Source organism: Pseudoliparis swirei, chromosome 14 (assembly GCF_029220125.1).
Source record: "Pseudoliparis swirei isolate HS2019 ecotype Mariana Trench chromosome 14, NWPU_hadal_v1, whole genome shotgun sequence".
In the NCBI taxonomy this organism is placed as follows: Eukaryota; Metazoa; Chordata; class Actinopteri; order Perciformes; family Liparidae; genus Pseudoliparis; species Pseudoliparis swirei.
This window is the reverse complement of record NC_079401.1, coordinates 3,621,048-3,637,044: the sequence shown is the minus strand read 5'-3', so window position 1 is coordinate 3,637,044 and position 15,997 is coordinate 3,621,048. Positions and strand designations below refer to the sequence as shown.

Here is a 15,997-nt window from a genome sequence, read left to right as displayed (position 1 = left end):
TGTAGTGTCGCTGTGTCGGCCTTTAGAACCGTTTAGAAAACGTTTGAACGTTTAAATAAACGTTTCGTGAGCTAGTTGAGGTCCAAATAATCAGATGAAGGTAGAGGTCGAGGAGGCGAATGGAACTCTGGGAAATGTAGTGTCGCTGTGTCAGTCGTTGTAAACGTAACGTTTAAACAAACGTTTCGCGAGCTAGCTGAGGTCTAAATAACCGGATGTAGGTAGAGGTCGAGGAGGCGAATGGAACTCTGGGAAATGTAGTGTCGCCGTATCGGCCGTTGGAACCGTTTTGAAAACGTTTGAACGATTAAACAAACGTTTCGCGAGCTGGCTGAAGTCCAAATGTCTGGTAAGTTATTAACTACAGTTAGACAAACGTATAGTCTTCCAATAAATACATAATTATGTCTAAGTGAGTTTAACTGACTTTATAAAAGGCGATTTAACAATGAATATATTAGGCATACTTGTTTTGCTTGCTTTACAATGCTTCCTCAAGGTGACTGCTAACTACTTTAGCAGTCCGCTGGTTAATAAACACGTCTTGTCCCCCAGGAACTCAGGAGAAACCCGGGTCTTCTTTAATTAAGGCTGTGGTGGATATCAGCCAACATAGCTTTGCCCAGAAGGAGGCCCTGAAAGACAACAATAAGACACTCGCCTCCCTCAAGGTTAACCTTTACCCCGAGATTAATTCATTAAGCAGTGTTATAACATTTCCAAGTAGAAGTCGTAGTAACAGTTGAAGTAGTGGAATCGATTCCCCAAATATGCTGGTTATATTTAAGTAGTTAAAAAAAAAAAAGGGGCAACATTGAGTATGGCTGAGTGTAAAAAAATTACAAAATATCAAACTTAATTTGTAGTTTTTGCACAAACAAATAGTTTGACCTCTAATTTATCTGATCTACCTGCTTATTTCAAATGCTTTTGTGTCACAAAAATGTATATTTTAATCGAAGACACCGATTTGGACATTTAGTTTTGCCTCCTGTTCCAGGCAACTCTCTCAGATATCAAGAGGAAAGGTGGGATTGCAGAGCAGGAGCTGAGATCTAAAGCGAGGACGCACCGAGCGCTGGAGGAGGAGCTGGAGCACCTGGAGCTCCAGACAAACGCCATGGAAGGTCGCTGCGTGGTCATCGGCAGGGAAAACATAGAGCTCCAGATTCGTATAACCGAGGAGGAGGAGAAAGCTCTCCTGGCACTGGCGAAGTTCAACACTTACCGAGACAAAATGGCGGGTCACAGAGCAGCTTTTTTGCACGCGGCGAGCCAGACGGAGGCCCATAAAGAGCTGGAGGAGAAGAGAGCACTGGTCAGGATGCTGACGCTGAAGAAAGAGGAGCTGAAGAAAGATCTGGAGAATCCGAATGGAAACGCGGTGCAAATGGCAAAGGTGGAGGAAATTAACTGGATGATACTGAGTGATATCATTCTAAACTTTAAAAGTGTTAACCGTCACTCTTTTTCCTCTTCTACTTCTGCAGAGTGAAAATGATTCTCTGAAGAGGGAGATCTCTGAGAGGAGGGTCACCATCGCTGAGAAGGGAGAGCAAGTGCAAAAAGAGTTCGAGACTCATACTCAGATAAAGAAAGACATACAGGTACGGTGAATTTACTTCAACATGACGTGGATACCAAACCATGAGGAAAGATATCAGGACTTAAGGCCAAAATCGGCATTTTGTTTTTCCGCTCCTTCAGATCCAGAACAGGCGCTTTGAAGCCATCCAGAAGCGCCTCTGCTGCCAGCTGGGCAGGGCCCAGGCTAATCACAGGTAGAAACAGTGATACCATCTTTATTCATGCAGCAAGTGCATATATGTTACTTTAGGAACAAACCACTCGTGTTTTTAATACATTTAAAGTAGCCCATCTCCCTTTAGTGCCTTTACATTTGTTGTTATTTAGCTATTCAGAGGCAAATTGCTCCGATTACATTGCGGTCCAACATGTGTGCTTCCCTCCTCTACCTACTCAGGCAAATGTCTGAAGACATCCATCACATGGAGAGACAGCTGGCCCAGCTCAAAGGGCAGCTGGAGTCATCTCGGGGCTCAGTGAGCTCCTCTTGAATCAGCAGGATGGTTTATGATGCTGTTTAATTTGTGATCAGGTTAAAAGGGCCCTGGAGGTATATGTGTTGTACCGCAGTTGAACAGCAGGGGGCAGCAGTATCAACTAAACGAGCTATCTGTTCACCACAAAACCACCACCTTGATATTTACGTCACAGTTCTTTTCTGATTAGTGTCCCTTCAAATGCTCAGTTTTACCTGAGAGATTAAAAACGTGTATGTTCTCAAATAGTTTGATGTCCTTTTCGACGCACACAGCGTGCCCACTCGTTCTGCTGACGTCGGCCGAGCGTGGGATGGGATTCTCGGCCGGGCGGGTGACAGTTAATCGGGTTTTGTCCGCTCAGTGTCCGCAAGAGCGACCCGTGCACAACAGGAGCCGAGTGTCTGCTCTCGCCCTCGGTGGGACGGGGTTGTTTTGGGCTGTTCCAGCTTCCGCTTCACTGGGTCGCCTGATGATCCGCAAGGTGACAGGCCCACTGCGGGCCAACCAGGGCGGGACCGTGCCACTCCAACCATAACTCAAACCACCGAAACAATGAAACTGGCCTTTTCAGAAAACCCTGTGGAATCTGTTGCATTACTTTTTGTGCAGATTACCTACAGAGAGAGAGAGAGAGGATGACGTGTGCCAGCTTTCCAAAGCTTATCTGGCTTATAAATACAACAAGTCAACCACGAAATACCAAAATAAAAGGCATGCAACAACTGTTCCATGAAATATGTGTGGGAAAGATCCAGATAATGAGCTGCAAACTGCAGGAACCTGTTCTCCCGTCAGCTTTAATATACAACCAGGGAGTCTGTTTGAATGTGTGGGAGGTGACGAGGAAACGTGATGAATTACTCAAAAGGGTAGTGAGTGTTTTCATTGCCCACTCAACCACAAATTGTAGTTTAGTGGGCCGTTTCCTTCGAGGAGTCCACCCAGCCAGTCTGGCTGCTGCTCTTCCCTCGTTAGCGTTTCCTCAGCCCTCCACACACACGGGCCAGACCACAGTATATATTATTATATAACACCAATCTCTGCTTCCTATGTCCTTTCTCATTTCCTCACTGATAATGACGACGCACTCGGACCATAACTCGTCTTCTCACGTAAAACACGACGATACAAACGAAGAGAACAAGTAAAACCCGCCAGACGACGCAAGATGAACAACATTTTATTAAAAGAAAAAGAAAATCTTCTCCCAGAGCAATAAAACACGAGGTGGACTTCATCACGAAGACTTTCCTTCACCTTTAGACCGTTTTCTCCCGCCAACAGGAATGCACAATTACAATTATTTGACTTCCTTATAAATCCATCTTCACATAAGCCTGTTGTTGTTGTCTCTCATGAGGCAGCGAGCTCAAACGTCAACACACTGCATCTTGAATACATACGGTGTGAGTCTTTCACTTCTGATGATAGTTCTTACACAAGTTATATTTCTGACTGGCAGCTTTACGGCGGTTCACAGGTGTGTGTGTGTGTGTGTGGTGTGTGTGTGTGTGTGTGTGGAACACGGCTGACTCAGAGCGCGTGAGAAATGTGCGTGTGCGTGCTTCGTGTGATGTGTTGTGTGACAGATTCCTGAACTCTTGGGGTGGAGGTGTGAACCGAACAGCTGAGGCATCGTGGGAATGCGCTTCCTTTTTTTCTGGTCGTGTGAATTATCTAAACTGCATTTTGATGTTACTGTGTTTTAATTGGTGTGTAATGATTCCTTCTGGTCACATGACGTCTATTGTTCTGTCCATCCTGGAGAGGGATCCTCCTCTGTTCTCTCCTGAAGGTTTCTTCACTTTTTTTACCCCCTGAAGGGATATTTGGGAGTTGTTCCTGATCCGATGTGAGGTCAAAGGTCAGGGATGTCTATGTGTACAGATAGTAAAGCACTCTGAGACACATTTCTAATTTGTGAAAATGGGCTATACACATAAACTGAATTGAAAGTCAGTCTGTGACATTTCAATGTTTACAACGACAAGTCGGGCGTCTGCTTTCTCAGGAGAGTTCATGTGGGTTCTGTTCCAGGTAGAAGAGGAAGAAGTTGTCTGCAAACCTTTTTATAGAAGAAACATTTGTGTTTTTGCGTGAGCCACAGGCGTGTGAGACGCTTCCAGGTTTCAATTAAGATCATCTTCTAAGAAGGCAAACCAAACTTTTCATGTTATCTCCGCCTCCGACTATTATGCAACCAGACACCTTGCTGATATCTAATAGTGATTACCAACCGACTCCCACCCAGCAGCTGGTGAGTGGCGCTGCACCTCCACCAAGTGTGTGTGTGTGTGTGTGAGCTTTTGTGTGTCACGTTTTCCTCTTTCGATATCAGCCGTTCAGTCACACCCGAGAGGAATGCTTCTCCGAGAACAAGACCTTCCCTTGAAATACGCCCCAAGTGAACCTCTCTCTCTCTCTCTCTCTCTCTCTCTCTCTCTCTCTCTCTCTCTCTCTCTCTCTCTCTCTCTCTCTCTCTCTCTCTCTCTCTCTCTCTCTCTCTCTCTCTCTCTCTCTCTCTCTCTCTCTCTCTCTCTCTCTCTCTCTCTCTCTCTCTCTCTCTCTCTCTCTCTCTCTCTCTCTCTCTCTCTCTCTCTCTCTCTCTCTCTCTCTCTCTCTCTCTCTCTCTCTCTCTCTCTCTCTCTCTCAGACGCTCGGCGCGCCTCGGGCCACGGCTCAGTCGACTTGAGCGCGGCTTCACCCACACGGGCCCCGGGGAGTTTATTTAGCTTCTTTTGTTTGCACAAGTGATTACTGTCTCTGTGAAGTCATCCAGGCAACTCGAGAGAAGGGTTCGTACGGGAGGGGGGACAATAAATTAAAAAGAGGTGAGGAGGGATATCCCTCAGAAGGCTCGGGGGACTCCCCCTGTGACTCTGCCGGCCTCTGATTGCCCCCGCCGGTCCTCGTTAGACGAAACGACACCAGCTCGCCAGTTTACCCACAAACCCCGCTGCCCTCGAGGCCAACTTTAAAACATCCTCACCCGACTTCCACGTCGCTGCGATGTGAACCGATTGTTTTCATCGATGACTCAGCGTCTCCTTTAGTTCTTCCGACTGTACGCGAGCCCACCGGGCGGCGAGGGCGTTCGATTCCCAAAGGCAGAGAGCCGCGCCCTTCCTCTTGTACACAGAAACCGGGCGGAGGTGTGCCGTGGCGGGCGTGGCCCGGCTTCAGACCCGGCCCGGGGTGGGAGCGTGACTTTGCATCAGGAATGTGGGATGAGTCGATCGCGTGACATGACTCAGTGGTTTCGTTGAACTTCAGGAAAGAGCCCCAGACAAAAATAGACATAGTAAACGAAACCTTTAACCCACACACACACACACACAGACACAGACCTATAATGGAGCCCCGCCCTGCTACCTGAGCAACACACACACACACACACACAGACACAGACCTATAATGGAGCCCCGCCCTGCTACCTGAGCAACACACACACACACACACTTGCACACGATGTAATGGTATCCAAGGCTGGCCCACTCAAAACGCGTGTTAGGACACGGTCAGCAAGTCTTTATCCTAAAACCAGCTCACATCATTTATTACATGAGGGGGGGGCATGCAGCTTCATATATATATATAGAAAGAGAGATAAATATACAGTATTCTGATATGTATTTGCTATCTATCTAATATCTGGAGGCGGGCGGAGTGCTCCTCGCCCGGCAGCGAGTCGTTTTTGTAAAGGCTGTTCGGACCTTTTAATCCTCCAGCACTCATCGTGTTGAAGGAGGAAGAACTAACATTCAGAAATACTCTGTTCCCAACACTAAGAACACACAGGTATTATCTATACGACACTATGGAAGCCAAATGGGCTCCTGGTGGGCGGTTTAATGTCGAGATAAAACCATTAATTAATGGTTAAAAGATTGATTTGACTTTATATTGAACTCTTCTATGATAGTAAACTGAATGTTTCTGTTGGTTAAACCAACAAGACATCTGGAGACACACCTTGAACTCTGTTCTGACTGAAATTGTATTTTATTTGCTTAGTTTGCAAAGTAACGAGCTGACACACTGTAAGTACAATATTTCCCAGAGAAAGAGCACAAAGTCGCATAAATCAACTCATAACTTGACCTCAGATGCCTTTGACAGCAGTTTCTGTTCCAGGAAGAATAAAAAGCTAAAATCATATTTAGTTAAGACCTCAAATTACACAGCACGACTTTCCAATCCTCTCCAGACTCTGGGATTCGGTGTGTGTACACGAGGAGAGCGAGTCCACGCATGAGGAAGACGATCGCTGTCATTTCCTCTGGGAAAGGAGCAGTCTACATCCTGGTCTCTTTAAATATAAAAGCAAGCTCACAAGAAAGAAACATTAACGATCTCATGTATGCAGATAATGTTTCTCATTAAAAAAAACAGCCTTCGACAAAAATGTCCCAAAGTTGACGACCTGAGCCGACATCCGCCCGGCGCCTCGTGTCAGAGGCCGTGTTGTTTTTAAAATGAGAGTTCAGCAGAAACAGTCCCAGTGTGAAACCCAGTGCAGGTAAACAATGAAGCACCTGCTGGTGACCTCACGACGCCGTGAGAGACGCCCTCCGGGGTCAAGCCCCCAAAACATGTCGCTTTACGCTCCACTGTCTCGTCTCCTCTGACACTTTGTGTTGGGCGAACGACAAATTACACGGAGAGCGGCCTGCGGGCCTAAAAGGTCCGCCGCCGCGGTCGTCTTGTTTCCAAGTATTTTGCACATTGTGCCCCCCCACTCCTTTGCCTTTGTTTGCCCTCACAGCCTCAGTGTGTGTGTGTGTGCACCGTTGTGTACATTTGAGTCAGTGTGAGTTGCGCTCGGCTTCAACTCCCACATTTCTAACGTTACAAATACAGCATTTGTGTGTCAGTGTTGGATAAAGGAGGGAAACACGATCCTGAAGAGGAGAGAGGGAGGACGTATGAATGAGTGGGGGGGGGGGGCTTCATATTCAAAGCGCTATAGAAGTCTGAATTATTAATATAATAATATTAATATTATTAATATAATAATATAAATATTATGAATATTATTATTATTAATATTATTTGTATATTTCCACAGGAGTCAACCCGTAGAACTACTCCGAGTTCTCATGTTATCACCGCAATTTAATTTAATCTTGACATTTAGTGTTTTATGATAATATCCTAATCATAACATCCACATTCTCAGCCTGAAAACACATCATTTAAAGAAAGGAATCCATTTAATCTCAAGTACAGTTCCCACTATCTACGTTCTCTTATTACAGGTGTTCTTTCCCCCCGGGAATGTCTTGTAAACCGTGATATGTGCACACCGAGCACGTGTTCCTTCAAACTGGAGAACCAAAAGAGACGCGTCTGTCGGACGGGGGAATAATGTCATCGTCTGTCTTTTCCGTGTCCGCTCTATACAATCTGTACTAGAACACCCTGTACTTCTCTCAGCATATACTCTATCTCTGCATCTACGTGCTGCGATTCAAGTTTTCGGAGGGAGATTATTTCGTCTCCACTCCTTAGATTATACCCACATATCATTTAGAATATAGGCTGTGTGAGTGAATCCTTGAGAATTGAACTTCAGGAGGGGGATGCAATGGCGACAGGTTTTTAGTGTGAGGTGTGATTGATGTGTTCATATCTGTGCAAACTTACTGGAACAAAGGAGACGACTAAGGGATGAAATACTGTAGAAGAGAGGCTGCACGGGAGGGAAGAGTTTAAAGGGACACGTCACGTTTCTTTCTCGGGAGGAGGAAATCATTTCATGGTCAGACACCAGACTGCTTCATATGTGGCGGTAAATAATTAAATGGAAGTGTGATTTAATATGAAAGCGCTCGTTTGAAAGGCGGAGCACCACCGCAAATGATTTATTCAGTGATTTAATATCCATGTCATCATTTATAAGGCCGGGACAGTTGGTGTGCACGTGTCACTTTTTATTTATGCCTTCATATTGGGGAAATATTTTATACGATTCCTCAGATATTGCAAGTTGTGACTTAAAAAAAGTCGTTTTTACATGTGTGTGTGTTCTGCTCATTTCCTGTTGACGCAACATCGAAATGCAAAAGAAAGAAAACCACAATCGTAATGACACTTCGATAGTTGATGCTGGATTTGCACGTCTTCCCACTGCCCTTTTCAAAAAGATAGCGGAAGTGGAAACGACAGTGAGGTGAGACGAGGAGACGGGCGATTTCTCTTCCCGTCGCAAAACGGGAAGCAAACAGGAAGCCGATAGAAGCCGACCTCTGACCTCTGACCTCTTCACCTCAGACCTCAAACAGCGCGTGTTCACTGGCCTGCATTTGGTGCACAGCTGCTCAAACTCACCAGCTGTGATGAATATGCAACAAAAAAAAGGGGGGTGAACTTTTTCAGCATTTTATTCAGCATGAATCATGTAAACACACCAGGTTTGAGCCGAAAGATCGGCAAGGCAGCTGTTTTTTTCTTAACCGGGTCACGTTCAGGCTATTTTCAGGATATGGCGGTGGTTTCGGGTTACATGGTGTCGCACAAGGTGGAGACTTCTCTTTCCTCGAGGTGGAGACTTCTTCCTCCTCGAAGTGGAGACTTCTCTTTCCTCGAGGTGGAGACTTCTTCCTCCTCGAGGTGGAGACTTCTCTTTCCTCGAGGTGGAGACTTCTCCTTCCTCGAGGTGGAGACTTCTCTTTCCTCGAGGTGGAGACTTCTCCTTCCTCGAGGTGGAGACTTCTTCCTCCTCGAGGTGGAGACTTCTCTTTCCTCGAGGTGGAGACTTCTTCCTCCTCGAGGTGGAGACTTCTCCTTCCTCGAGGTGGAGACTTCTTCCTCCTCGAGGTGGAGACTTCTTCCTCTGACATCCCTTCCCGCCGGGGCCACGGTGTGAGGCCCTTGTCCGTCTGTCCGTGCTGCAGTTTGCGATGATGGCGGAGGCAGAATTTCTGTACCTCACCACGAAGGTCTTTGCAATCTGAGGAACAATGGCCGCTGGGTTTCAGGCGTAGGAATGCAAAGCCTCGTGCACATCGCTTCAACACGGGGTGTCTCTGTTAACTTTTATTCTGCACCTGCAGAATATTTCTCTCCAGTGGCCGAAGCCCTGGATCTCCGTAACAGGCGGATCGCTCGCTGTATTTTCCCGTCTGGCCCGTAAACTGAAGTCCTCCGAGCGTTCCTTCTCATAAAGCGAGGGACGGCCGCGTCGTAAACAACCCGATTAGGAGGAGAGCTGCTAGAGGGAACATCACGCTGTCGTCTCTCCTGATGTGTCAGCTAATGACTGGCTGGCTGCACAGACAGTCTACTGTGTGTGTGTGTGTGTGTGTGTAGCAGCCAAAACAAACAAAGTATTCAAATCATTGAGAGCTCCAGCTGCCTGTCTGGTAATTAGATACATTCTTGTCCTCAAAGTATTAAATAACAAACGAGGCAGAATAGCAACGATTCACCAAATCACACGGCGTGACGAGCGCTGGATTCCAGACTTTAAATCATCTCGGCTCGCACGCCACGGTGAAACTTCGAGAAACCAGTAGAACCGGGCGGTAACGCGAGGAAGAGGAGTCCTCCAGGTTGAGGATCGGACTAACGGGGACGACTCTTCTTGTTGTGACAACTCGTAAAGAGAGAGAGAAGAGGTGCCGAGGGGAGGAAAAGTGGAGGATAAGAGAGGGCCGTAATCCCCCGTAATCCCCCCGCTCTCCCACTGGGGCGCCAGCGGCGGGGGTCTCGCGCTCTCGCCGCGCTTCCGTCTGCGGTTTGTTTGGGAATTTGAGAGGGCGCTCGCTCTGGGGGGCTCGGGCCGCCGGGAGAATGTGACTTTGGGTGGAGGACGGACAAGGACAGGGCCCGACTGGAGAGCCTCAAATAACATCCCCATGAAATACTGAGTGTGTGTGTGTGTGTGTGTGAGAGTGTGTGTGCGTGTGCATGTGACAGTAAACCGCAGACGTTCTGTTTGTTTGGGCGGAGAACATCAGATTAAGAAACGAAGTCTGACCTCACGAGCTGCGGTCGCATTGGAAGAGAAGACGGGGGCCGTCGAATTAAGCGTTTGTCATTTTCCCACTTTTTTTTAACCACATTTTTTGTTTTGGTGGGAAAAAAACATCATGAGGTCGAGAAATGGAGAAAAATAAAATAAAATAATGACTCCGACGAGCTGCGGTCCAGAGTCAAAACCGTGCATTTGGGGATTTGTAGTTCAAAATGAGTTGAACTACAGGACCGAAGTTTAACATTTAGAGGGTCTAACCAGCTCCCTTCAGGGTCGAGGAGTCTTCTGTATTTACAGTTTTATTTGGGTGTGTGAGTTCGAGGTGACCTCACCTGCTGCGGGGTCACCTGCCTCAGCTCTCAACCACACAATCTGGATTCATCCGCAGTGAGGTTCGGATTTTATCTGTGTGTATGAACATGAAGTGTATTTCTGGGACCGAGCCGGGGGGCGGGTCCAGGCCGTCTGAAGACATTCCCAGGACACCCCAAACTGAAGCCTGCATGTTAGCAGGTCAAATTCTAACCAACAGAGTTGTAAAAAAAAAAAACACATTAAGCGGCTTACTTTCATTGAAACGGGCTTTCATCGGGCTTCCTGTGTGCGGCGGCCCAGAAAGACCGGCTAAAAATACTGAGCAGAAACAGTGAGCTGCACCCCGAGGTCAAAATCTGGCCCTGAAAATTAAAGTCTGACACTTTCTCAGTGTAAAATGTGCATTTATGTGCTTAAATATTCCTCAAAAGTACTGCAAGATAAACCATGACACATTTTATAGTTAGTTTATACCTAGTGTTACAGTCTATTGCTGCATATGGGAGCATTATTATATTATTACATATAAAGTGATTACAATGTTCAGTCGTGTTAAATTGTATTCAATATTTAGACTGCTGTGGTTTTTCGGTCTTTTAAACTGCACTCATGTTAGCATACAGCATAAATGGTCACCTCATGATGACATTATGTTCTTGTACAAATACTGCACATCGTGCACTGTAGCATCTGTACATGTCGGGAGGAGATTAACGACGTGTAGTAATCAGATCTTAAGTTTTACATGAATACTTAACATCCCAGCAGAACTAATTACATAGATGTACATGTTGGTATGTATTATAATAGATAATGTATGTATGATTTTACTTTGATATTTTCTGTTATATTGTAAAGCACTTTTACAAGCGTTAGATTTAAATGCTGTAATAAAAAATACTTTATTATTCTGTGAATATAATAGGGGTTTGCTTTTCCTCAGTTACCCATTATTCATTTAATAACTTGCTTTTAATATAATATAAATATAATATAAAAGTCTCGGCGTGTTTCTGTACAACTTAAGCTAAATACTAGTTTAAGGTGGTTTTAAACCCAGTTTACACAGAAACACGTCGTAATGTTCAGCGACTAATCGCTTTACCATGACGTCTTTGTCCTACATGTCCGCGCGCTCCTGTTTGCGCGTCCCCGACAAGTGTGCAGGGCCACGTGCAGTGGGCGGAGTAACCGTGAGACGGCTCTGAAGGGGGCTCGGTCGTATCTAACCAATGAGAGGTCGGCGTTTAAGTCAATATTTACGTGCTGGTACACTTCTGCGCATGCGCGCTGATTGCTATAGAGGACGCCCATGCATGCTTGTAACTGGGATTTCTGTGAGGGAGAACCACATGATTTAAATCCAGTTTGTGGGTTTATGATCTAATTAAACTTCACGTGTCTCTGTGGCTAAAACAAGTGCAGTTGAAAAAGAGTCCACTTGTTTTCACCGTTTTGTTTTCATTTTTTATTTGAGGTGCGACTGTCTAGTGCGATTGTAACGTCACATTCGTGATGGGCTGAGGAACATGCACGACATCAACATCCTTCCGCTAGGCATTTTCCTTTCATTTCTTTTCCCGCCATTTCGCTCGTCGTTGTGTTCGGCGCTCCAGTTGCAAAGAAAAGAAAAAACCATCGTCATTCATAAAAAATAAACAAAAGTAGCACGTCTCCCCCCCCCCCAAAACGGTACAGCAGTCAGATAGTTTGACGTGAGGCGACGTCGGCCGAGAGTTCAGACTGACGGCATCCTGGTGTCGCCCTGAGTTATGACATCACCGCTAGTTCAACACCTGGCAAAACCATAGATATATATATATGTACATGTATATACATATTGAGAATAAAACAACCACAAAAAGAGCGTATATATATGTATCTATGGTTAGGAACCAGGCACTTGGCAGAATTAAGTGGAATTTCTTTTTAATCTGTACAAACCTAGAAACACGTCCTGCTTTCTTTTTTTCCTGATCCATTAATTACTTTTTTTACACATCACTCAGACATTAAATTACATCAACAAGAGAAACATAAACGGGACAAATAAAACAAAAACATTTCCCTAGAAAAAGAAGAACACATAATAACGTTGATTCCCTGCATACATGTTGAATGGGGAGGAGGCGGCGAGGTCAGAGAGGTCTTCAAGTGACGAGGCGTATAGATAGTGTAGATACTTTTATATCTCTATACACATCTCATAATTATTTTCGAGCCCCTCTCAACATCGTCGTCTTCGGGCGAAGAAAGAAACGCGGCTCTCGCCTCCCATTCCAGACGGGCCGCGCATATCTCTCGTGTCTCGTTTGACGTTTTTTTTAAGTCGTTTGAAATAAAAAGAGGAGAAAAAGAAAATAAGTGCATGAAGAACAAGATGAAGAAAAGAAAAGATAGAACGTCAGGTGCTGGCGGGACAGTGCTGGGTTGAGAACGGCAGCAGAGAGGATGGCACGCTTTCCACAGGTCGCACGGCGAAGGGTTAGGCTCCTCCCCTTCCTGTGTTCAGCTCTCCGCTGGACGGCGACCGTCTGAAGCGGGTCATCGGTGCAACTCCGAAGTCTTTCAGTAAAATTAAAATGTGCAACAAAGGAAAAGTTCGTCCTCCGGTGTAAAGTGTGCCTTGCTCAGGGGCAAAGTCGGTCATGATGCTAGAGTCAGTTCACAGTATGGCAAGACTCCTTCCTCCTCCTCCTCCTCCTCTTCCTCTTCCTCCCTCAGGGGTTTCTCCAGAGTGAAAGTTTCCGCGTTACGCAGACGGGCCGGAGCTCTGTGCGGGCGGGAGGACCTGCGGGGTCCCGGCCGGGCCCGGGACCGGAGGCTGGGGGGCGGCGCCGGTCGGGGAGCCGCCGGTCTGGACCTGCGCCTGGAACTGAGCCATCTGCTCGGGGCTGGCCAGGTTCTTCAGCAGGTTGTTCTCCTGCTCCAGCTGGGCGTTGCGCTCGATCAGCTCTTTGATCTGCTCCTTCAGCACCTCCACCTCCTCGCGCACCGCGTACATGAGGTGGCTCTTCACCAGGTCCTGAGGACGCAGACAGAGGAGAGCGCCGCGGTTACACGCCATCCAGACCGCAAAGACGGCGGACAGTCGAGAGACATCGGGAGATTCTTCTGCAAATGTTTTGATGGGTTTTTTTACACTTTGTGTCATTTTAAATTATAGTTTAAAACAAGTCGTGAGGTTAATGGTTTCATCGTATCAGACACATGTCGCGGTTACAGTTTTCAACCGAGTCGTTATTTTGAAAATGTAAAAATAAACTTTAGACTTTGAGGAATTATAATTGGTCTAATTATTATCTGTCGAATTAAAATAGAATATTCCCAGACACTTCTTTACTTCTAAACGATCTTCAGTCTCCTTTCCTTTTGAATTTGTTACGTATCGACTCGTCTACATTTTCATTTACTCCATTTATAAAAATAGATATGTACACATACACACTCGAAAGACTCCACACTATCTTAAAAACAACAACTACCCTCCAGAAAGCTGCCGTGAGGGCAGCCGGTGGAGCCGGTGCTTTAACACCACCTCTCGGTCGTCACAACGGGAACTCCTCGGCAAAAGGTGGAGCAGCAGGAGGAGAAACGCTGCATAACGCCGCACAGTGCACTCCAATGACGATGGCGGAGCAGTGCCAGCCTGCTGGAGGATTTGCCTTCAATCATCCGAGCATCCCCTCTCCGTGGACCCTCCTCCTCCTCCTCGTACGCAGGAAGGGAACAAAATGTTCCTGCACCGGAGTGGGAGGAGCCAATCCCGGCTGAGCTATTTATACTGAGCTGCGGGGAGGCTGCTGCTTGCCTAGCAACACTGGGCAGGGAGGGGCGGGGGGGAGAGGGCGAGGGACTACGTATGTAAATGCATGAGAAAGAGAGAGAGGATAGCGTGTGAACCTTCGCCCGGCCCACATCAAGTAGCCGGCGAGCCGGAGGTCATCGGAATGAATTGTGACAGAGCAGGAAACTCATGTTGCCCAAACCAGCAGGTGCATTTATGCATCAAATTATAGATATATATATATTATTTTGTGAATTTGGGGTTGGATTTTGTCATAAAAAACAAACAGAAAAGCACCATCATGCTTCTCATTCGTTCCTCCACCCTGAGATTCCCCCTCCACAACATGAGCGTAAAGATAATCTCAGGTTATCACCATAACAGACGTGATTACATAACACCGGACTCGGGATGCTCACCATGGCTTGTTCAATCTTGTTGTCGATGGCCACCACACTGGCACCGGAGGAGCTGGAGGAGGAAGAGGAGCAATGTGTTGGTTATAACACACATGATGCTCAGAGGAAGCTGAATGAGACATTAAACATGAATAAAAAGCTCGAGGGCGTCACGTGATGACGACACACGGAATTAAACAAAACACCTAGTTACAAATAATATTTGTTTTAAACAGCAGGAAAGAGGAGACTCTGTAATTTAGAGTCTGCAACAAAGCAAATGGAGGTTCTGACGAGGCGACGACGTGAAGCCGTGGGTCCGTGCGCGTGAGACGCCGTAATGCGCAGTGACATTTACCTATCGTCGAGCCGCACGGACGCGCGCTCCTTCCCGAGCACGGAGGACAGGAACGCGATGGAGAAATTCCTCAGTTGACAAACGCCGAGATCCATCGCCACCGAGTAACACTGGGAAGTCATTGCTCTCCGGCGCGTTAAACCCGCGGGAGGAGACTCCTCCTCGGCTGCTCCGACTGGAAGCCCAGCGGTATAAAAGTAGAAAAATAGCGCATTATTGTGGAGCAGTAGGGATGACGGAGGAGAAGAAGAAAAGAAAAGGGGGGGGGGGGAGAGAGCGGCTTGTCCGCAGAGAGCTCGCAGCCGGGACGGAGCACAAAGAGTGAAGCGAGCGGCTGCAGCTCCGCGCGCCGCGGCTCCCTCTGCGCGGAGCGGGCAGGAGAAGACAGCGCCAGCGGCCGCGTGATTGGCGCAGACGGTTCGGGCTCATTAGCATAATGCATGCGGGGAGCGCGCGCTCGGATTGGTCGGGGGCGGGGCCCTCGATCTCAGCAACGTCCCCATCTACCTGCTGCACCAGCAGACCGAGGAGCGGACGACCTCCGCTTCACAAGGAGCACGCGGCAGTTCAACTGCGGATTTTTTTTGGGGGGGGGGGGTAGCGCCCTACAGGTGTTTGTTTCACGCTTAAATGTGGACTGCAGGTGATGAGACTGTGACGATGTCTCCACCTGTCGGTTATTACGCATGTGTTAACACACGTGAGGACACCAGCGGTGGAGAAAGTACCTTTACTGGAAAATGACCTGAAGGAATACTACTTCAGTAAAAGTATTAAAGTATGTGACATTCATTGTTCTTTTTGGATATTAAATGTACTTAAGTATTGAAAGTAAAATTCCAAGTAAACGGCGTTAATAAATTAGCAAAGGGTCTGAATTATGAAGTGTTGCGGTCACCAAGTCGTGTTGAATATAATTGAGCAACAATGTTCATCATATATTGAACATACTTTTGCATCGACTATGAACTTATCATTAAAAAAAAGCAATAAGACACTATAAAGGCGTACACAGGTGTCGCTGCACAGCTTCACTGAAGCAGGTGGAGGTGAGTCCAGCTTCAGTGACTAAGTTCTTCTACGTGGTACCTGGAC

The 15,997-nt window shown here is 46.9% G+C and overlaps 2 protein-coding genes across 2 annotated transcripts; one reads left to right on the top strand and one right to left on the bottom strand.

The window, feature by feature from the left end:
* Positions 1 to 102: 102 nt before the first annotated feature.
* Positions 103 to 2,817, top strand: LOC130204640 (coiled-coil domain-containing protein 122). Its single transcript, XM_056431488.1, has 6 exons — positions 103 to 349; positions 556 to 671; positions 1,001 to 1,399; positions 1,491 to 1,607; positions 1,708 to 1,781; positions 1,985 to 2,817. Exons 1-6 carry the CDS (start codon positions 343 to 345, stop codon positions 2,076 to 2,078), a joined length of 807 nt encoding a protein of 268 aa, XP_056287463.1. The 5' UTR covers positions 103 to 342; the 3' UTR covers positions 2,079 to 2,817.
* An 8,995-nt stretch (positions 2,818 to 11,812) lies between these two features.
* On the bottom strand, positions 11,813 to 15,144 carry zgc:65895 (uncharacterized protein LOC393546 homolog). The gene is made up of 3 exons (XM_056430957.1): positions 14,903 to 15,144; positions 14,566 to 14,617; positions 11,813 to 13,384 (listed from the first exon to the last, which is right to left on the bottom strand). The coding sequence occupies exons 1-3, from the start codon at positions 15,022 to 15,024 to the stop codon at positions 13,112 to 13,114; spliced, it is 447 nt and encodes a 148-aa protein (XP_056286932.1). The 5' UTR covers positions 15,025 to 15,144; the 3' UTR covers positions 11,813 to 13,111.
* Positions 15,145 to 15,997: the final 853 nt, after the last annotated feature.

Excerpts from the sequence above, each read along its gene's own strand:
- LOC130204640 (XM_056431488.1), top strand. Across the intron at positions 1,400-1,490 it reads ACGCGGTGCAAATGGCAAAG|AGTGAAAATGATTCTCTGAA; the intron begins GTGGAGGAAATT and ends CTACTTCTGCAG. Across the intron at positions 1,608-1,707 it reads AGATAAAGAAAGACATACAG|ATCCAGAACAGGCGCTTTGA; the intron begins GTACGGTGAATT and ends CCGCTCCTTCAG.
- zgc:65895 (XM_056430957.1), bottom strand. The coding sequence starts at position 15,024 with ATGACTTCCCAGTGTTACTCGGTGGCGATGGATCTCGGCGTTTGTCAA. Across the intron at positions 14,618-14,902 it reads TCCGTGCGGCTCGACGATAG|CTCCTCCGGTGCCAGTGTGG; the intron begins GTAAATGTCACT and ends TTCCTCCTCCAG. Across the intron at positions 13,385-14,565 it reads ACAAGATTGAACAAGCCATG|GACCTGGTGAAGAGCCACCT; the intron begins GTGAGCATCCCG and ends CTGCGTCCTCAG.